We start from the raw sequence: 23,462 nt of genomic DNA, 5'->3' as shown, positions 1-23,462 counted from the left end.
TCCCTCTACTACAAGAAAAATTATACTAGGGAGTCCCAAAATGGGCCTAAGCTGTGTTCCTAATTCTGCTCTGAGATACCAGCCTTGACTGTGCAGGAATTCCCTGCATTCTGGCTGCTACACTTTTGTTCCCTACAAGAGGGAGGAATTATTCTATAGTCTCTTTAGCAAGTCAGTGTCATGAAGAAAAAAAGCCTGGACTGTTCCAGATTAAAAGAGACAGAAGGAATTAAAACCAGATACACAATACTTGGGTGAACTCTGATTTGAAAAAAAAAAATTGTAAAGGATATTTCAGTGAAAATAGAGAAATCTGAATATGAACTGAAATTTAAATGTGAATAGGAACTAATATTAAGAAATTAATACTAGCTTTATTATTGTGATATTATTTTTAGCTATCTGAAAAGTGTTTCTACTTTTTAGAGATGCATATAGATGTATTTAGAATGTTAAGATACCTATAATTTTTTGTTTTTTGAGTTGGAGTCTCACTCTGTCGCCCAGGCTGGAGTGCAGTAGCACGCTCACAGCCACCCCAGCGTCAACCTGCTGGGTTCTGGTGATCCTTCCACCTCAGCCTCCTGAAGTGCTGGGATTACAGGCTTGAGCCACCGTGCCCATCCCCTATAAATTTATTTTTAAATACCTCAGCATATAAAACATGGAAGTTTTAAGAATGACTTGGCCCTCTTTTCAAAATTTTTAAAAATGATAATGCCAAAATGCACCATCTTTACTGATTTCATTTCAACAAAAATAATCTAACAATGTTAGAATAAATCCATCTTACATGAAAACAAAATTTTTTTTTTTGAGTCAGTATCTCACTGTCACCCAGGCTGGAGTACAGTGGCATACCCACAGCTACCGCAGCCTCGACCTGCTGGGCTCAAGTGATACTTCTGCCTCAGCCTTCCAAGTAGCTGGAACTATAAGCATGCACCACCACGCCTGGCTAATTTTTTGATTTATTAGAGAGACGAGGTCTCACCAAGTTGCCCAAGCTGATCTTGAACTCCTGAGCTCAGGTAATCCTCTTGTTTCTACCTTCCAAAGTGCTGGGATTACAGGCTTGAGCCACTGTGCCCAGCCTTACATGCAATTTGAATCAGATCATATAATTAGAAGGAACTTAAAGTGAAAATATCAAGTTTGGGGGGTGATGTGAGAGATGAGGTTAGCATTCAGGGTCACAGGCCTGGATTCAGATTGCTTTCCTACAGTTACTGGATATGTGATACTGAGGAATAACCTCTATGACCTATTTTATCCCACTAGTAAAATGGGGATAATAATTGTAATCCCATTTATAACTTGGAGTTATAAACCAAAGATAAAGCAAGCAAAAAACCTTAAAAACTATAAAACCTCCACAAATACATTGTTACTATTCTTTGAGTCAGATTATTCTCTTTTTATCCTTCTTGTGTATAAGTCAATAAAACAGAAATTTTGAAACGATTAGAAAGCTAGTATTACATTTTATTTAGAAATACTTTTCCATTAAGTAGCTCATATGATCAAGATAAAAATTTTAACTGCCATTTATCCAGATTGTTTTGACCAATTTAACTCCATTATTTTTATCTAATATTGCTATGCTATTATTAAGGTCTTTCTTAATATTTCATTACCTCTACTTCTCCATTTTTCTTTTTGCTTTAGAGAAATATAAAATAGCAATTAATGATACCACTTAAAACTCCTTGCTAGAATGCGCAACATTACTGATCATTAGGGAAATGCAAATCAAAACCATAGTGAGATATCAACTTATAGCAGTTAGGATGGCTATATTCAAAAAAGCAAAAGGTAAAAATGTTGGCAAGAATGTGGCGAAAAGGGAATGCCTGTACACTGTTGGTGGGAAGGTAAATTGGTGCAAACACTATGGAAAACAGTATGGATTCTCAAAAAATTAAAAACAGAATGTTCACATGATCCAGCAACCCCACTCAGGGTACACATCCAGAGCAATTCAGGATCTTAGCAAATGAGGATCTCAAGGAGACATCAGCACTCCCACTTTCACTGCAACATTATTCACAACAGCCAAGACCTGGAAGTAACCTAAATGTTCGCCAATGGACGAACAGAAAGAAAATGTGATATATACACACAATGGAATATTATTCAGCATTAAAAAAAGGAAATCCTGCCATTTGCAACAATATAGATGAACCTGGAGGACATTATGCTAAATAAAATAAGCCAGGCACAAAAAGACAAATTCTATGTGATACCATTTATATGATGAATTCAAAATACTCGAACTCAGAAACAAAGTAGAAATGTGGTTGTCAGAGACTAAAGGGAAATGGGGTGGGGTATTAATCAAAGAGAACAAAGTCTCAGTTATGCATGATGAATAAGTTCTAGAGATCAACAGTACAGTATAGTGGCTATAGTTAATAATATAGTAAGTCCTCTACATACGAACCTTCAAGTTACAAACTTTAACGATGCACATCTGCATTTTTAAAATGTATTATTTCTCTCCACCAGGTGTCAGTATAGACTGTTAAATACATGTAGAACCATACAATCAATTGTGTTACCTGGGTACTAGGCTAACTTTGTTAGAGTCAAAACAAATTGGACTTCTACATGTGCTCTTGGAACAGAATTTGTTTGTATGGTGGGTACCTCCTGTCCTGTATTATATACTTAAACATTGCTAAGAGGGTAGATCTTATGCTAAATGTTCTTCTTAATAATAATAATAATAAATAAAGTGGACAGGATAATACTTTTGGAGATGATAGATATACTTACGGCACAGATTGTAGTGATGGTTTCATGAATATACACTTATCTCCAAATTCAAGCTGCATATATTAAATATGTACAGCTTTTAACATGCCAGCCAAACCTCAAAAAAGAGTTTTTAAAAAAATTCTTGCTAATTTGATAACCTTGTACATTATGTACCAACTTCTTTCTTTGACTTTTTTCTCTATTTTTGTTTCTAACTGCCTACAACCCTTTTGTTTCATTACAATTCTTTATCTCTTATTTATTTATCAAGCTACAAACAGAATATAAAAAATGAACATGTTGATGAACTTCAAGCAAATAAAAAGAATGTACCTCAGAGAAGTGCTACTATTTGCAGTAGTTTCCACACCAGTACTAATCTCTGTCATCAGATCTGAGAGGGGAAAGTTTTCTGAAAATAAACAACAGCAATATAATTACTATCTCCCTTGTTTTTCCAAAACAAATAATAGGAAATCTAATTTCCTAAACTCTTTACACAAGTGGGCAACATGTATGCACTGTGCTATCCTAAAATATATAATTCTAACTATTCCCCACAAATAAAAAAATTCTCCAAGATATATTTTATCTAATTTCATAAGAAGCAGAGAATTTTTAGAAAATATGTTCTGTGATCTTTAAGGGCTTAGTTAGAAAACAACTATCACACTTCCCCACAAACTCTGGGCTGGACAGGATTCTAGGCAAAGTATACATTTCTAAAGCTTTTATGTTGCTTACATAAAAATCATGAGAAACTTATCAAAAGCAGAACTCTTAAGGATAAATTAACCTCTGTACTAAAACTAGACAGTAGGGCACGTAGGTGGACAGAGAGTAAGTGAAGTACTTCACCTTCCCCTTTCTAGAGTCCTGGGATGACTGGGACCAACTGACAACAAACCACTGACTGTAATAGCAATGTGAATACCTAAAAGGTTTGTATCTACTAGGCTCACCAAGTCTTTGCAACTATGAAAAAAGAGCTGTGATTATCTCCACTTATGAGTAATCTAAGGCTTAAAAAAATTGAGGAGTAGACTTGGGATGCAAACCCAGACTTGCTGAACTCCATAACCAGCTCTTGTCTACCATACCATGCCTATACCCTCATTTCCTTTAGATATTCAGCAAGTCACTATCATTCTACTGCCATTTTATTTATGGACAAAGTCCCCATACAGTACCTATATCATCATAGCGTTCCACCCAGACTACAGAAACTCTTGTCTCAGGTCCAAGTGGGGGCACAGGGCGACCCTGAGGCAGCTTCTTCATTCTAGAACTGGGACTGAGCTATATGAGGAAGAGGAGAGGAAAAAAATTTGACTTAATAAAATTACCTAGTCATACATTTATCAAGATGCCCAGTGAAAGAAGTATTAAGTCATGGGAAATCGCTTTAGGAAAAACTGTGAAATACATTTGCAAAGAAGCTCTTCCTTAGTTCATGTTAATCAGTCTTAACCTAGGACAAGAAAATGAAGGCCTAAAATTGTCAAAGGAAAAAATGTAAGGAATACTGAACAATTTATAATTAGCATTAATACAAATAAAATCCACATGCCATGTCTTACTGAGGGATTAAAAGGATTTAAGTCTGTCTCTACCCTGGCCAGAAGGCCGTATGCTTTCCCCCGTCATAGCAACATCACCACTTTGAGGTTTCTAATCTCCAAAATGTCCTATCAGCAAGTTATTCCTAATTCTCAGAGCAAATGTTTCCTACTGCAATCTATGCCTAATCCCTTTTTCTTGTCAGCAGAAAGCGAAGAATTGCTTGGCCTTCACCATCACGCACAGTGTGTGTCTGGCTTCCCTGTAACCCAGCCAGATCAAGGTTTCACAGCAAGGCTAGTGGCACTAGGTGACTCCCCTTTAGCAAACCAGGAGCATGAGCTGCACTGCTTCTGGGGCATGCAGCAGAGCCAAGCTTGTGCAAAAGCCTTAAACAAAGCTCATGGATACAGAAGGAAGAACCTCATACTTCAGATGAGCTTTAAAATTGAAATTGCTTTATTAGCACAGAAATATATTTATCTTTACCAGATGACCAGAGGCCATGTCAAGTCCCCCAGATGCTTGTTTCTACTTTGACATTCATAGAAAAGGACTGTGACTAAGAGATTTCCCCCAAACTAGTGACAGACATCCAGCCACATGCAAAGACAACTTTTCTTAGCATCAAAACTTCTAATCAGTTTTGAGTCTCTGACTTCCGCCATCTCTGACCTCCAACCCTGGATTTAAAGAGCTTCTGTGATTAGGTCAGGTCTACCTAGATAATCTCCCTTTTGATTAACTCAAAGGAACTTTAATTAAACCCACATAACCCCTTGGCCAAACAATGTAACATAATCATGAATATTCTATCAGATTCACAGGTTCCACTCACACACAAGTGGAGGACATTATACAAGGGCAAGGGTCACTGGGGTCATCTTAAAATTTTGCTCAGCATACTGATCTTTTTTTCCTGCAATCTTGTTAAACTCACTCAAAAAAATAGTTCTAAGAGATTTTTAAAATAGATTCCTCAGGGTTTCCTACCTATATGATCATGTCATCTGCAAATATACAGAGTTTTACTTCTTCCTAATTTTTATGCAATTTATTTCTTGCCTAATTTCTTTGTGTAGAATCTCTACTACCATACTGAATAGAAATGGTGAGAGCAGACATCCTTGCCTTGCCCTCCATCTAAGAGGGAAAGCATTCTAGAATAATGTATAATGTATAATATTTGCTGTAGGTTTTTAGTAGATGCTCTCTATCAGGTTGAGAACGTCCTATTCTCATGAATAACAATGAGTGCTAAATTTCTACCAACTGCTCTTTTGGACATCTATGGAGACAACCATATGATTTTGCCTTTTTTTAAGTCTGTTAGTAGTTTGCAAAGTACAGTATAAGTGATAAATAAAAACATGGTACTTTAAGAGTTGTCATTCTCTAGATTCTAAGGAAAAACTATGTCGGCATTCAGAGAATGAGTACAAAGGCACACAATCACTGAATATTCGATCTAGCTAAAATCTCGCAATACCATACAACACTGAAGTGCTCACCTCTAAACTGTATTTTGTAAAACCTTCAAAAAAAATCCTAATTTTCAAAAATCTGTCTTGCTTCAGGGTGTCGTATACAACTTGGCATTTTCCCTAAATCAAGTGAAAAAGTAAAAACCTTCCCTGCATTCTCTTCTAAGCATATACTTATGTTAAAAATTATTTTCAATGTGGAGAGAAGCCAAATTAAAATCCTATACAAGGAAGAAGGTCTTTAGTCAGTTTACTTCTTTTATCTTTTTTATTATTTTTCTAAATCAATCTTATGCTCATGACTTGATCCTGTATTCTTGCTATCACTTACTTGCAGCACTTTCCAGTAAGAATTAAAAGATAACATGATGGTAAAACACAGATAAAGAAGTAATATCAGCTGATCGGGTAAGAAAATATAAAAGCAAAAAGCATTCATCTTGTAGTAAGGACTGTGTAGGGACATTCACTCAACATATGTATTTATATGCTGAGCTATTCTCCAAATGTTCCCATTTTTATATGGTCACACTTGTCTAAGTCGAACAGTGAATGATTAAAGATAAGAAACATAAAACTACTGCTTTAGTGGATATTTCAGGGACAAAATAAAAACCTAGGCTTAAAAAGGAGGAAGTGAAAGAACTAAACACAGGAGCAGAATAGTGAAATCAAGAGAAACCACAAAGGGTGTCTCAGAATGAACTGTGTGTTGTAGGCTGAAAAACAAAATCAGGAGAATTGTATTTTAAAAATTTAAGTTCCTAATGAATAAATATCTGCTATAATTACTCTCTGAGTTAACAGTGAAAGCTTTTCAGGCAGGATTCTATAACTACCCCCATTTCACTACAAATTTTTGGAGATACATCAACAAAGTGACTTACCCTTTGTGAGGAATTAAGATTGTCTGTATGATTGGGGAAAAGCTCAAGCGTCAGGGATGGCTGTTTCAGAATTCCTGGCATAAGATCCATATTTGAATCACTATCTTGGTCTGAGATGTTACTTTCCAATGAATCGGCTATGGGGTAAGGGAAAAAAAGCAATTATAATGCCTACTACTTCTGTGGAGCAAATGTGTTTAAACATACTATGTTCACTAGTTTAAGTCACTTAAAAAAAGCATTGCTTCTAGAGCAAAGGCTGACAAACTTTTTCTGTGAGGGATCAGGTAATAAATACTTTAGGCTTTGCTGGCCATATAGATCTCAGCTGTACATTCTTCTTTGCATTTCATTTATAACCCTTTAAAAATATAAAAATCATTCTTGGCTGAATTTGGCTTGTGCCACTATAATTTGCCAGCTCCTGCTCACAGATAACTGAGGTAAGACTAGCAAATATTTTACTTCTCAGATGTAAAATATAATAAATGCCATCATTATTCTCTGAATTATTTTGATTATATATTGAATCATGCAACTCTGTGCCAATAGGCACTGGAACATCCAAAAGTCATAGAGCAATCCAGTTGGAGACAAGCACACAGATGGTTGTCCCCGCCTCCTCCCAAAAACCCAAATATCAAGAAACAGGAAGAAGTTGAGTTGGAGTGGGGCACAGCTGGCACAGGGAACACTTCACAACAGAGACAAAGACCCACTTGTAGGAACTAAAGTACAAGGGTAAAGCTCTACCTCTCAGAGACCTTGTCTGGTGTGAACAGGCTGGGCCAGAGAAACCAGGCAGGAACTCAGTCCAGAGAACAGATAGTCTGGCTTCTGGAATGGGAGTGGCAGATCAGAGCCTTGACAGGAAGGCTGCTATGATACTGACTCAAACCATGGAAGGTCCATCCTGCCAGGATCACAACTGGCCCTAGAGTATGAGACAGGGAAGTGCCTACAGTGGAAAATCAAGTGTCCAAGTACAAAGGTTAGGAAGCTGCCAAGGCAGGGCACAACAGAAGCCATTAGCCTGGAGATGAGAATGTGAATGTGCGATCATCCTACAACTGATCGCAATGAAGAAGAAAGTGAAGTTTTCCACCTACTGCTTGGTCAGACATGAAGAAATGAGCTCAATTTGCAAAAAGCAAAGGTTCTGGGCAAAATAAGACTGTGAGTTCAGACTGCGAATAGTCATCCCAAACCTTAAGAAAAACAATCTTGACAACCCCTTTTCTAGGCTGCTTAAGTTTCTTCTGCCCAGCGTTAGATCAGCCAAAAGCTAGCATGACATCTTTTGATTTGTAGGATTTTAGATAGTAGCTATCATATGCGAACAGGGAAGTGAAGATTCACTCATAACTAGAGAAAAAAAATGAACAAATGGGACCATAGGCCTTCTATGTATTGATTAATTAGATTAAAGACAAAAATGGGGTGAAGTGAGACTCCTTCACTATTAAAAGACTATTAGAGGGTCATTCTGCCTTTCGTTAATTACTTTCCAAAAGAAAGTTAAGAGATGGCAACATCCTGTACCTTTGCATGATCTAACAGTTATAATGCCTTAGAAGCTAAAGAATGCCTTAGATCACTTCAAAATCTCTTCAAATGCAATAAAACTACACAAACCAGGAATACAAAAGTAGATCCTAAAACAGCCCCATGCAAAAGTGCTCTTACTTAAGGACTCCACAGGAGAAGGAACCACAAAAGCTATTTCCGTAAGGGCATCAGCATAATACAGCACCTTCTTCTGTCCATTGAAAATGCTAGCCCCAAAATCTTCAGAGGAAATCACTTCATCTAGGAACAAGAAACACTATGTTACTGCTTCAAAAAGTAGGAAAAACCAGACTCATCCTGCTTCATTTAAGTGTTAACTGGTTAATAAAGTGATGAGAAATAATAGAAGATACATAAGAATAAACTATATGTTCATTAAATGTTCCTTATACAACTTTAGATCTTCAAATCTTAATTTCATAGTTTCTGAAACAACTCTGTATCAGACCACTTCTTATAAGCAGGGCCTTTACCTTATCTACATGAGGCAGATTAAGAGAGCAATCAATTGGATCAGTTGAATAATCAAAAGGAAGACCACCCCAGTCGCTCTGGAGGAAATGGAGGCAGGGGGTGGTGTGTGTGTATGTGTGGCCTTGCTTTCAAGGCATTTGTCCCAGGTCTCTTTCTACTGTTCCTTAGCTCTGCTTCGGCTCCACCTTCCCACTGGTCAGTGAAATCACATAAAAACGAACAGGCAATTTTAGTAATAGTGTCTTCTCTAAGCCAGGAAGACTGAATTAACAAAAGAAACACTCATGAAAACCAGTATTGTTCACAATTAAAATGAACTCAATGTACTAACAGTAAGATGTAAAAGATCAACAACATCACAAAAAATTGGACAGAGGAAATGAACAAGTAATTATCAGGAAAGAAATAATATGAAAAGACACCATTATTAAAAATGGAAAATTTCTCACTTAACAAATTAGAATATACTTAATGCTGGTGAAGGTATGACAAACAGGAAGTTTAGACCAGAAGTTAGCAAATTTTTTCTGTAAAGAACCAGCTAGTAGGCCAGACATGGTGGCTCATGCATATAATTCCAGCACTCTGGGAAGCAGAGGCGAGAGGACTGTCTGAGCCCAGGGGTTTGAGACTAGCCTGGCCAACTGGGTGAGACCTCATCGCTATAATATATATAAAAAGTAGGCAGGCATGGTGGCACATATCTGTCGTTCCAGCTTCTTGAATAGCTGGGGCAGAAGGATTACCTGGGCTCAGCAGGTCGAGGCTGCAGACTGTGCCACTGCACTCCAGTCTGGGCAACAAAGTGAGACTCTGACTCAAAAATAAAAAAACAAACAAAAAAAACCCAGAAAGTAAATATTTTAGGTTTTGTAAGCAATGGGGTCTTTGCCACAACTACTCAATTCTGTCACTGTAGCATGAAAGAAGTTATAGACAACACAAAAATGAGAGTGTGACTGAGTTCAAAAATAATCATGGGTTTTCGTTTGTTGACCCCAGTATAGACTCTGGGCAGGAACTTTGTATCTGCCACAGTAGACACTGTGTTACTAGCCCAACAGTCACTCCACTGGCCCCTACTCCGCAGCAGGCATGACATGCAAGTGGGACTGACCTTCATACCAGCTCTAACTTGTCAGTATCTCTCCAAATAAAAAAGGATTGCTGACAAAATGACACCAAAAACTCAACCAACCTCCGGAATTTTCAGTTACATAAGGCAATAAATGATCTGTAACATCTAAACCACTTTGGGTCAGGTTTCCTGTGACTTGCAACCATAAGTATCCAACTGATATATTTATCAAAATGAAAAATAAGCACTAGACATTGGCATTATCCACTTCAGAGCAACAATAACATTAACTTTCTAGTGGCCTCGGAAGCCCAAGAACAAGAAGCATTAGCCAAGTGGGCAAAAGTGCTAAGTTTAAATTTATACTTGTTCTGTTACATGTTCTCCTGATCACAGTTCCTCAGAAGGATCTGAAGGGATGGGAAAGAATCTCTCAGAGATAGTCAGCTGTCTACTACAAAAGTTTTAAAATAATACTGTAAGAATGTAACCTTTAATTATGACTCTTTTGATAAGCCACAAAGTCTATAAAACACACCTGTTAATAAAAACTATTTACTAGACCAAACATGCTTGTTAGGAAACTTTACTGTTTGTTATAAATAACCTATATTTATTACACTATTTTTTATAGAAAATTATATTTGTTTATTCATACTATAAAAAGGAACTACTCAGTATTGTAATAATTAAGTTACTGATTTTTGTATTAACTCTATCATTATATGCATATTTATCTTCCACACATACAGAAAAAGTCTAAAAGAATATACCAGCCTATTATTAAGTGGCCCCCCTGTCAGGACTGGAATTAGGGGGAAGAGACTTTTCCTTTACATATATCCCTGTTTTGTTGTGTATTTTTAACAAGACTACAACTTCATAGTAAAGGGGGAAAAAATCAAGAAAAATAAAACAAGAAACAAATGACCACTATGAATTTTACCTTGTTCAGATCCTTCACCATCATCGCAAGTGTTAATAGACCAACTGGTGGAAACATGCCCAGTCCAACCAGGGTGTTTGCCCACATCTACTGACCAGCCAAGGGAGAGTAAAAATTCTAGGAAATGTGGCTGAACATTTCTGGAAGACTCCACATTCTTTAAAATCTGAAATACATACCAATCATCAGCTATAATGAAGGAAATAAAAGAACAAATCGAAGTAAATCTTCATAAAAACTGTTAGCTTTGATGCTTCTGAAAAATCAAGTCAAAATTTAGAGTAAATTTGCAGATATTATCACTGAAAAATGCATGCTCAGGAGTTAGACAGTTTTGGATTGGTTGAGCCCTAGGCAAGTTTCTTAATCTATAAAGCGGAGACAATGATAGTGAAGAATAAATGAGATAATGCAAGTAAAGCCCTGAAATCTCTTTCTGGCAAAACAATTATTGAACTAGACAAGTTTACTAAGAGACCTGTTCCTGCTTTCACAGAGTTTACTGTCTGTAATGAGAAACATTAAACAGGCATGTGATTAATTAATTACATATCTTGAAAATGGTATAAAAGCATAAACTTAGTAAAAATTCTATAAGGATTAGGTATAATTAATAAATGAGTATGAAAATATCTTTTCCTTAATCCAAAGGAGAGAATTCAGGAAAAATGAAGTGACCAAAAGGTTCTCCTCTTCATTAAGTACTAAATGTAATGCTTGGGCTTTCTACTGGCTTCCGAAAGAGTCCCTTATTCTAGAACAGTAGTTATCATCTAGGGGTAATTTTGCTCTTCAAGGAATAGCCAGTGTTGAAGATATTTTCAGTTGTCACAGCCAGGGAGGCACATTACTAGTATCCAATGGCAGAGGCCAAAGATGTTGCTAAATGTTTTAAAATGCACAGGACAGTCCCACAACAATTTTCTGGCCCAAGATGACAATAATGCTGTTGCTAAAAAACTCACTTCTAAAGGAAGGAAAATAAAAAATTCCTCCCCAAATTAAAAGTGAAAGGGCGGAATGGGGGACAGTATATCAAAATCCCCTGGGAAATTTCCTAAAAGTAAGATTCCTGAAGCCTGCTCTAGACCATCTGAATTCAAATCAGCCAAATGAAGAATTCTGAAATCACTATTTTTAAAAGCCTACCCCCAAATGACTGTGATGCAACCAGTCCACACATCACTGATGTCACTCACACAATGCTAATCTATTTCAAGATCACACGGAAGCCTGTGAAAGTCAAAATATGGGAAGTTATACTCATTACTTCTCAACCCACTAGATCTTTATCTCTTAAACACAGAACAGTCGCTTTATAAGTCTACCTATTTAGTTCACCCATTTCCCTTCATATTCTTGTGAGTGACAGAAAACTGATTTGACAGCAATTTCCAGTTTTTGCCATTAAAATTTTTATTTAGAAGTAAAAACTTTAAATAAACAATTTCTGAAAATTTAGTCAAGAAGCAATAAGCAAATCAAATTCAACTTGTAGGCCACTTGCTGGCAGCCAGAAATTAATCTAAATCAACCCTGTGGTTTAGGGAAGGCAGGTCTTGGCCATTCCAAAGGAAGCCTCAAGAAATCTTCATTGTTTCCTAGTACCAAAAAACTCAGCCCCTAAAAACCTAAGAAAATTGAACTGGTTTAGGAGTTTCCTCAAGGGCTCGTGTCTTTTTTTACAGGTAGGAGAAAAATGACTCCGTTATTCTTATAAAAACAGTGTACTAGATTGCCTTCAGAACAGATTCCCCAATCCCTACAACTCATCCAATGTTACTGAGGTTCTCCCAAAAAACTTGAGCCCACAAGTCTCATCCTTGGCTACCACCAGCCTACCTTCTCCCAAGCTCCAACCATAATGAATTTCATGAAGATGCAATACCATCTCACCCCTGGGGAATTTATACATGTTATTACTTTGTTATAATCTGCTTCTGCCTCAAATACCATCTTAAATGTCTTTACCCCCAGGCCACCATCTTAAAATCAGGTTATGTTTTCCTATTATGACTTACATAATGAGCTTTAATGTTTAATGCCCCATTAGCACACTTTACTATGGTTGGTTGCTTATTTAATCATCCATCTTACTCCTAAACAGGGAGTTTTGGGAAGACAGAAACCTTGCAGTTCCTGTTTGCCACTGTAATCCTGGTACCTAACAGCAAACACTTAACAAATACTTACTGAATCAATAATATGAAATGAAAATAATTTTCCCTAAATCAATCTTTTTTCCAGTCGATCATCAACAATCTAAAACAGTGCTTCTAGTGTAAACATTTTATAATTTAGTCACAGAAGGTAACTGCCTGCCATCCCATGTTTCAATTAATTATTCCCAAAAGACACTTCAAATCTTACGCCATTTTTTCCCAGTTTTGCATTCTCACCTATCTTTCATCTTTCTCCATCCTTCTCCAAATCTTGCCGTTATCCATATCCAGTTGTATTTTCACTCGTCGTTTTTAATCCTTTAAATCGGGTGTTATCTCCCCCACTGCACACTATGTAGCCTCAACCGAAATGATTTGTTTGTGAAATTACCAGGAAGGTGAACTGCTCTCCAAGCCTGGTACTCACTTCTAAACCCTAGCATACTAAGCCGAGGGGAGATGTTCAGTACATATTTGTTGCTGTTATTTTATTCTACTTGAGTAATCAGGCCTAGCTTTAGCTTTTAGTGACAATTTTTATAACTGCCTCCTCTCCCGATTCCTCCTGTTTTTCTTTAAAAACGCAAGCCTTTTTTCCGGCAAGATGGCGACAGAACAGGTCAGACTGTGAGTCTCCGCAAAAGCAAGTGTCCATGAAGACTCTCTGAGTGAATGGGCGTGTGCGGGTGGGTGAGTGAAAGTCTGTCTGAGGGGAGGTTTGGGTTCATTCACCTGGGGCTCTCCTCCGGAAGTCACTGCAACCCCCTACCACCCTGAGATTAGGCAGGATCATCTGCTGCTCTCAGGACTCTCCTGAGAAAAGCCTGCCGAATTCAGCTGATCGTCATCACCTGGAGCCTGACCCACACCATCACCTGTGACAGCAAAGTGACTGGAGCCTGCCATCCATGGAGAGAGCAGTCGGAGAGAGCTGGAGAGGAGTTCCACCACTGGTGAGGGGTGAGGAAACGCCAGTTGGAGCCATTTTCTCTGTCCCCGGACCAGGCAGAGACCTGTACTGCCCCGCCCAGCTCCACCCAGTCTCCAACCTGGGACCTAGAGGTAATCTCATCAAACCTGGAGAGACAGGCACATCAGATCTGAGTGGGAGACTTGACAGGCAGCAAGCTGGGTGAGTTCAGATCTGATCCCACCCTCCATCCCACGGTAGGCCTGGGGCATCTGACCCACACGGAGAGCAACCCTATCAGCCTGAGATGAGAGCAGAGGGGAGGGGCTGGAGATCAGAGCTGAAAGGAAATTGAACTTACAGGAACCATCTCAGAAGCAGTTTTGTTTTATGCTAGTCTGTCTGTTTTGTTCGTTTTTTGTTTGTTTGTTGTTTTACTTTGTTTTTCTTTTTCTCTCATTTTTGTTTATGTTTTTGTACTGTCTTTGTTTCTGTAATTTTATTGCTTTATTTTTTTTTAGACTTTCTGTTTGTGTATGGGCGTTTTTGAGGGAGAGTACATCAATGGGCGTCTCTGTCAGTTTGTGTGTTTGTATGCTTAGTTTTTTAAAAAATATTTTCTGTCTTTGTGTCTCTTTTCATTTGTTAGTTGGTACACCTGTCTGTTTTCCCTCTTATTCTCTCTCTCCACCTTTCTCTCATACTCTCTTTTCTTTTTCCATTCCTTTCCTTTTCCTTACCTCATTTTGCTTTCAGGGGGCAAACCTATACTCCCACTACATGGACAGATTGTAAGGCAGTGGGAAGTAGGTTCACGGGGGCCCACACACCTATCAGTGGATACTGGGATCTGCAGATACTTTCTGAATCACAGCTCCCCCCTCACTTAAATCCCCAAACTGCAAAAAGTACAGCCCCCGACCCACAGTCCAACTTCAAAACTGAACAAAGACAGAGGATCCACATAAGGAAGAATAGGAGATTGAGCAAACAGAAGTGAAAGCTACTCCTCCATCCCTGAACAACAGAATTAAAGAAGAGGTTAAAAAAAAAAAAAAAAAAGAAGAGGGAGAAAAATCTACACAAATGAAGAAAAACCAAAAGAAGAATATGGGTCCCACACAGAATGCTGGGAGGTCAGTCACTGAGAATATAGACTTAAGAATGCAAACAGTGAAGAGCCCCCAGAATAAACGGTCTCAAACCACAAACCCAGATATCAAGACATTAACAGAGAGAATAAATAGAATCGAGGAGAGACAAGAGGAAAAAAATGAAGGAGTTGATAACTGAGATAACAGCAATAAGGAATACAATGAATTTAATAAATAACAAACTGGTAAGCATGGAAAGCAGAATTAGCCAAGCAGAAGAAAGAATCTCAGAACTTGAGGACCAAAATATGGAACTATGTTCCATTTATGCCTAGATGTTTGAGGAACCATATCAAACTGACAAGCTTCTACAAAGACAAAGAAACCATCAAGAGAGCAGGGAGACAGCCCATAGATTGGGAAAAAATATTTGTCAATTCTATGTCTGATAAAGGCCTAACATCTAGGATCTACAAGGAACTCAAATGTGCCAAAAAGAAAAAAACAAACAGCCCCATTACAAAGTGGGCAAAAGATATGAATAGACACTTCTCAAAAGAAGACGTATGAGCAGCCAACAGATACAGGAAAAAATACTCAGCCTCACTAGTCATCAAAAAAATGCTTATTAAAACTATACTGAGATACCACCTAACTCCAGTAAGAACGGTCATCATCAATAACTCCAAAAAAAACCAGATATTGGAAAGGATGTGGCGAAAAGGAAACACTTCTACACTGTTGGTAGGAGTGTAAACTAGTACAGCCTCTGTGGAAAACAGTGTGGCAATTCCTAAAAGATCTAAAAATCAACCTTACATATGACCCCGTAATCTCCCTACTGGGAATATACTCAGGAAGAACTCAAATCACTCTATAAAAAAAATACCTGCAAACGTATGTTTATTGCAGCATTGTTCACAATAGCAAGAACATGGAACCAACCATGCTGCACATCAAAAGAGAAATGAATAAAAAAGTGACATATATACACAAGGGAATATTATGCATCCATAAAGAAGAACAAAATCATGAACTTCACAGCAACCTGGATGGACTCAGAGTCTATAATACTGAGTGATCTTTCACAGAAACAAAGAACTGAGTATCACATGTTCTCACTCATAAGTGGACCTCGAACAACTATCGTAATACCATAAGAAAAAGGAATGACAAGAAACTGCAGGGGTGGGGGGGGGTGGGGAGGTGTGACTGGCAGTAGTGCGAAACTGCCTGGGGAAGGGAGGGCACACCTTATCAACAAGGGTACCTGCACAATGAATACTTGAATCCTAACCCTGAATTGTACCCCACAATTTTAAAATAAAAAATTTTTTAAATGGAACTAACCCAAATTGTCAAAAACATAGAAAAGAAGCTTAAAAAGACAGAGCAAAACCTCTAAGCAATAAGCAATTATTTCAAGAGGCCAAGCCTAAGATTAATTGGACTTCCTGAGGCAGAGAGACAGAGACCATTTTGGAACAAATATTCCATGAAATTATCCAAGAAAGCTTCCTTCATCTTATCAGTGATGTGACCATTCAAATAAAAGAGATTCAGAGAGCCCCTGCAAGACAACAAATGAGTAGACCAACTCCTAGACACATAGTAATTTGCCTACACAAAGTGGGTATAAAAGAAAAAAAATCCTAAAGACAGCAAGAGAAAAAGATCACACTACCTACCAGGGAAGACCAATTAAAATCACAGCAGAACCATCTACAGAAATGCTTCAGGCTAGGAGAGTTTGGAGCCCAATCTTCAAAGTTCTCAAAGATAAACAATTCCAACCAAGAATTACCTAACCAGCTAAGCTTCATCAGTGATGGAGAATTAAAATCTTTTCCAGACATTCAATCCCTGAGAGCTTACACTGCCGCCAGACCAGCTCTACAAGAAAGACTTAAGAAAGTATTAAACACAGAAAAAATAAAAAAAAAAAAAAAAGGACAACGTTCATCACAAGAATGCAGAAAAAAGATTGAAAACACACATGAATCAACCCAAAAATCAAAAGAAAGACAACAAACAAACAGCAACACAACAAACTATAAGAACCTCATGACAGGAATAAACTCTCACATTTCAATAATTAGCCTGAATGTGAATGGACTAAATGCACCACTGAAAAGGCATAGAATGGCAAAATGGATAAAATATCATGAGGTATCCAAGAGACTCATCTCACCAGAAAGGACACTCACAGCCTCAAAGTAAGAGGATGGGAAACAAAATTTCAGGCGAACAGATCACAAAAGAAAGCAGGAGTTGCAATCTTAACATCAAACAAAATACCCTTTGAGCTATCAAAAATTTAAAAAGATACAAAGGGTCACTACATAATGATAAAAGGTTCAGCCCATCAACAAGAAATATCCATCCTAAACATATATGCACCCAACAGAGAAGCACCAACTTTCATAAAGCAGCTTCCAGGTAAACTTAAAAAAAGATATTGACTCTAACATTATCATAGCTGGGGACTTAATTACCCCACTCACAACCTTAGACAGATCAAGACAAAAAATCAACAAGGAGATCTGGAACCTCAATGTGAAGCTTGACCAAATGGACTTAATTGATAACTACAGAACACTCCACCCAACAACCATGGAATATACATTCTACTCATCACCACATGGAACATACTCTAAGAATGACCACATCCACAGCCATAAATCAAGCATAAACAATTTCACAAGATTGAAATCCTGCCATGCACCTTCTCAGGCCACAACAGAAGAAAAATAAATATCAAAACCAATAAAGTTCCCCCAAAACCCACAAAGACATAGACACTAAAGAGCATGATGCTAAGCAACTCCTGGGTCAACATGGAAATCAAAACAGAGATTAAAAGATACCTGGAAGCAAATGAAAACAAAAAAACATCTTACCAAAACCTCTGGATGCCATGAAAGCAATACTAAGAGGGGAATTCATATCTCTATGAACATACATGAAGAAAATGGAAAGATCAAAAATTAACAACCTAACAAATCACGTAAGGGAGCTGGAAAAGCAAGACCACCAAAACTGTAACTTCAGCAGAAGAATGCCGATCACCAAAATAAAAGCCCAAATTCAGGACATAGAAGATAAAAAGATAATACCAAAAAAATCAATGAAAAAAAAAAAAAGCTAGTTCTTTGAAAGGATAAACAAGATTGATGGTTCCCTAGCTGGACTGACCAAGAAGAAGAGAGAAAAAGCCCAAATAAACATACTCAGAAAGGCAAAAGGCCAAGTCACAACTGACTCCAAAGAAATACAAAAGATTATCAGAGACTACTATACACCCTTACATGGAAAAAAAATTGAAAACCTAAATGAAATGGTGGACCTTCTGACATCACACAACCTCCCAAGTTGACACAAGGAGAAATCGAGACACTAAATAGAACACTAACAATCCAGGGAGTTGGCCTGCCATAAGAAAACTACCTACAAAAAAAAGCCCTGGACCAGATAACTTTCCAGCAGAATTCTATAACACATTCAAGGAGGAACTGATACCAATCCTATTGGAAGTATTCCAGGCAAATGAGAAAGACGGAACTCTCCCCAAATCATTTTATGAAGCTAACAACATATTGATACCCAAACCAGGTAAAGATCCAACAAAGAATGAGAACTACAGGCCAATATCCATGATGAACATAGATGCTAAAATTCTCAACAAGATTCTAACAAATCAAATTCAACAACACATCTCAAAAATCATCCACCACGACCAAGTAGGCTTCCTCCCCAGGATGCAAGGCTGGTTCAACATTCATAAGACCATAATCTTAATTAAATACATCAACAGATGTAAAAACAAAAACCACATGATAATATCATTAAATGTGGAAAAAGCTTTCGATAAAATCTTAATAAAAACCCTTGAACAACAGATATAGTTGGAACATACCTAAAAATAGTAAGAGCCATCTGCAAGAAACCCACAGTCAGCATACAGCTAAACAGACAGAAATTGGAACAATTTCCCCTGGATGCTGGAACAAAACAAGGATGTCCACTCTCACCCCACCTTTCCAACATAGTTTTGGAAGTCTTAACTAGAACAATCAGACAAGAGAAGGAGATCAGGGGTATTCAAATAGGAAAAGAGGAAGTTAAATTATCCCTCTTTGCAGACGACATGATGCCATACCTCAAAAACCCAAAAGAATCTATCAAACACCTCCTTGTGCAGATAAAGAACTTTGGCAAAGTATCAGGATATAAAATCAATGTGCAAAAGACAGTTGCATTCCTATACACCAACAACAAACAGAAACCCAAATAAAAAGTACAATCCCATTCACAACAGCCAGAAAAAAAAAAAAAACAAATACCTTGGCATCTTCCTAACCAGAGAAGTCAAAGACCTTTACAAGGAAAACTACAAAACACTGCTCAAAGAAATCAAAGATGATACAAACAAATGGAAAAATATTCCATGCTCATGGACTGGAAGAATCAACATCGTAAAGATGTCCATCCTACCCAAGGCAGTCTACAGATTTAACACAATACCCATTAAGTTACCAGCAGCATTCTTCTCAGGCCTGGAAACGACAATATTAGACTTCATATGGAAATACAAACGACCACAAATAGCCAAAACAATCCTTAGCAAAAAACAAAGCAGGAGGTATTACACTCCCAGACTTTAATCTTTATTATAAAGCTACAATAATCAAAACCACCTGGTATTGGTACAAGAACAGGCATCTAGACAAATGGAAGGGGACAGAGGTTCCAGAAACAAAACCTCAATTTCTCAACAAACTCATCTTCGACAAAGCCTTCACCACCAATGACTGGGAAGAGAAGAACCTATTCAGTAAACGGTGCTGGGAAAACTGGCTGACCACATGCAGATGATTAAAACAAGACCCCATTTATCCTCATACACAAAAATTAACTCTAAATGGATCAAAGACCTAAACGTAAAACCTCAAACTATAAGAACCTTAGAAAACGCAGGAGACACCCTTATGGAAATTGGAACTGGCAACCAATTCCTGATCAAAACCCCAAGTGCCCATGCCATAAGAGATAAGATAGACAAGTGGGATCTCATCAAACTGACAAGATTCTGCAAAGCCAAAGAAACCATCAAGAGAGTGGGGATACAGTCCAGACTGGGAAAAATTATTTGCCAACTCTATCTGACAAAGGCCTAATATCTAGGATCTACAAGGAACTCAAACGTGCCAAAAAGAAAAAAATAAACAGGCCCATTACAAAGTGGGCAAAAGATATGAACAGACACTTCTCAAAAGAAGCATATGAACAGCCAACAGATACATGAAAAAATACTCAGCCTCACTAGTCACCAAAGAAATGCAAATACAATTACACTGAGATACCACCTAACTCCAGTCAGAATAGCCATAATCAATAACTTATAAAAACAACAGATTCTGGAGAGAATGCGGGGAAATGGAAACACTTCTACACTGTTGGTGGGAGTGTAAACTAGTACAGCCTCCGTGAAAAACAGTGTGGCGATTCCTAAAAGATCTAAAAATCAACCTTCCATTCGATCCCCCAACCCCTCTACTGGAAATGTACCCGGAAGAACTCAAATCACTCTATAAAAAAGATACCTGCACACATATGTTTATTGCAGCATTGTTCACAATAGCAAGAACATGAAATCAACCGTGCTGCCCTTTAAAAGAGGTCTGGATTAAAAAAATGTGGTACATATACATGATGGGATATTATGCAGCCATAAAGAAGAAAAAAATCATGAATTTCTCAGCAACCTGGATAGACTTAGAGTCTATAATACTGAGTGATCTTTCACAGAAAGAAAGAACTGAGTATCACATGTTCTCACTCATAAACAGACCTTGAACAACTATCGTAATACTATAAGAAAAGGATTGGAGTAATGGAAAACTACAGTACAGGGGGCAGGGAGGCAGGATTGGCAGTAGTGAGAATCTGCCTGGGAAGGGGGGGGCACCTCATCAACAAGAGTACCTGATAATGAACATCTGTATACCTAACCCTGAATTGTACCCCACATCTTTAAAATAAAAAAATTAAAAGTTAAAAGACAAACAAAAAAAGTCTTTCCTTTGTTCTTCAGAGAACTTTCCAGTGCTTCCTGGGCTGCAGTTCTCAGCCTTGATCAAATAAACTCTCTGGATTAATGTACCTTAGTTTCTTTCTTCAGGTGTACATGTATGAGGGGGACCCAAAACAAAATTATTTTTTTGGAGGGCTGGTCCCTTGTATTAAAGACTTGCCCCTGCTAGGTAAGTGTTTTAGGAACCCATCAGCATCAGTGTACCAGCTAGCATTGTTGTGAGAGGCTGCGTTCAACATCAGTGAATTTTTGGGAGGAGAATCTTTCAATGTGTTTGACCATTTCATGATGGGTGATTTACGAGTGCACCTGCCCATACCACACAGTGTTCAGCAGTTTTTGACCAAAAAACACCATGTCCCACCTACCCTATTCACCTCATCTCTCCCTAACCCAATTTTTTTGTTGTTGTTTCCCCAGATAAAAAAAGTCCTCAGAGGGAAACTTTTTGCCACTGTGAAACAAAAACAGCAGAAGCACTAAAAGGTATCAACAACAGTTCAAAACCAATCCACCTGTTGAGATGCAGTGTAAAAAGCATCTCAACAGGTGGATTGTATCAAATAGAGAATACTTTGAAGGAAACTGAAATATAAAAATGTACGAATAAATATACATTTTTTAATAAATAAATTCTGAGGTTTTTTGGGTTCCCCCTAGTACTGATAGCCTAAAAAATTACCAAAAAAAAAAAAAATTTTAGAATTCTTACCTCTTGGTTCGTCTTCTGACCTGGCTTCATATAGAAAATAAAAACTGTGTCGAAAGGACGACATGGCAAGAGATCCAGATACCCAATGTCATCAAAAAATCCAGGTATCGTGGAATCAAGTGCAATAAGGTGAGGAGGTAGACGACTATTTGCAGGTTCCTACCACCAAAGGAAGAAAGGAGCAATTATTATCTCTTTTTATTATTTTAATTATAAAAGCAATACTTGCTCATGGTTTAATAAAAATAAGTTAAAAATTATAAAATGGCATGGATAAACACAACAGAAACCCTGAAGAAATTATTTAACATACTTCTTTCTAGTTATTTTATTTGCCTTTTTTTGCTAAAGACAATGGAGTTAATTGTGTATATAATTTTGGGTCCTGTTTTCTCTATAATATCATGCTTTCTAGGACTTTTTCTCAATGCATTTTTTTGGCTTTCATTGCTGACAGAAACACAAAATGGTACATCTACTTTCAAAGTCAGTTTGGTAGCTTCTTACAAAGCCAAATATAGTGTTACCATACAACGCAGCAATTTCACACCCTGGTATTTGCCCATGAGTTAAAAACACAGTCCACATAGAAGCCTGCAAATGTTCTACCAGCTCTATTCATAATAACCAAAACTTGGAGGCAACCAAGATGCCTTTCAATAGGTGAATAGATCAATCAACTGTGGTACATCCATACAATGGAATATTATTCAGCAATGAAAACAAGTAAACTATCAAGACAAAAAAGACATGGAAGAACCATAATAAGTTACGGAATACTAATAAGTGAAAAAAGTCAGTGTGAGAAGACTGCATACTGTATGATTCTAACTACATGACATTCTGTAAAGGGCAAATCTATAAACAGTACAAAGACTAGTAGATGCCAAAGGCTGAGTGGGGAAGAAGGAGGGAGAAACAAATAGGTGGAGCACAATGGATTGTTAAGACAGTGACACTATTCATGTAATACTGTAAGGGTAGATACATCATTGTACAGTTGTCAAAACCGACAGAACTGTACAACAGAGCGAACCTTAAGATAAATTACAGACTTCAGTTAATAAGGCACCAATATAGTTCATCAATTTTAACAAAAGTACTACATAAATGCAAGATGTTAGTAATACGGGAAATTAAGAGTGATTTATGAGTTCTCAAACCTTTCTGCTCAATCGCTCTTTAAAACTAAAACTTCGCTAAAAAAATTAAGTCTATTATTTTTTTAAGTGCATTTTTTTGTTTTGTTTTCCTCCTAATCCCTTATTTTCTTAGAGATCTTAATCTTGCTAAGTAAGGTTTTGGTAAACATTATATTTTTCAGGAAAGAATCTCCCAGATATGACAAGAATTACTCTCTAGCACCCTGGCCAGGATTGTGAACCTGGTCCTCTAGTCTGTTATGTAACATTCCCAGTAAGGACGGAGGCAACACTCTAAAATCAAAGACACTAATATTTCTACAGTCGAACAGGAGAGTATTCACACTAAGTGAAATAAGTAAAGACTTCGAATAGTCTCGTGTCAATTCAGGTTAAATGTTGCCATGAAATTAATCTGCTACAAAAAAATTCTAGTTTTCAGTTTTTACTCTGAAATCATGTATAAGGAATTGTGGACCTGTAGCATGCTGCAACACATCTTGGAAGCCATAGTGTCCTCATTCTTCTTCTTTTTTTTTTTATTTTTTATTTTTTATTTTTTTTGAGTTGGAGTCTCACTCTGTCGCCCA

General features: G+C 37.5%; 1 protein-coding gene across 1 annotated transcript in view; it reads right to left on the bottom strand.

Annotated features, from left to right (window-relative positions):
• RALGAPB (Ral GTPase activating protein non-catalytic beta subunit) overlaps window positions 1–23,462 on the bottom strand; it is a 101,788-nt gene that overhangs the window by 6,000 nt on the left and 72,326 nt on the right. The window contains exons 22-27 of the mRNA XM_021711584.1: window positions 21,731–21,889; window positions 10,759–10,924; window positions 8,378–8,500; window positions 6,692–6,828; window positions 3,951–4,059; window positions 3,094–3,172 (exon numbers count right to left, since the gene is read on the bottom strand). Coding sequence (XP_021567259.1) covers window positions 3,094–3,172; window positions 3,951–4,059; window positions 6,692–6,828; window positions 8,378–8,500; window positions 10,759–10,924; window positions 21,731–21,889 — 773 coding nt within the window. The remainder of the gene's footprint in view (window positions 1–3,093; window positions 3,173–3,950; window positions 4,060–6,691; window positions 6,829–8,377; window positions 8,501–10,758; window positions 10,925–21,730; window positions 21,890–23,462) is intronic.

This window comes from Carlito syrichta, unplaced genomic scaffold, assembly GCF_000164805.1.
Source record: "Carlito syrichta isolate Samal-C Ts95f unplaced genomic scaffold, Tarsius_syrichta-2.0.1 Scaffold302386, whole genome shotgun sequence".
Classification (NCBI taxonomy): domain Eukaryota; kingdom Metazoa; phylum Chordata; class Mammalia; order Primates; family Tarsiidae; genus Carlito; species Carlito syrichta.
Note: the sequence above shows the minus strand (reverse complement) of the source record. Positions and strands in the feature narration are given on the sequence as shown.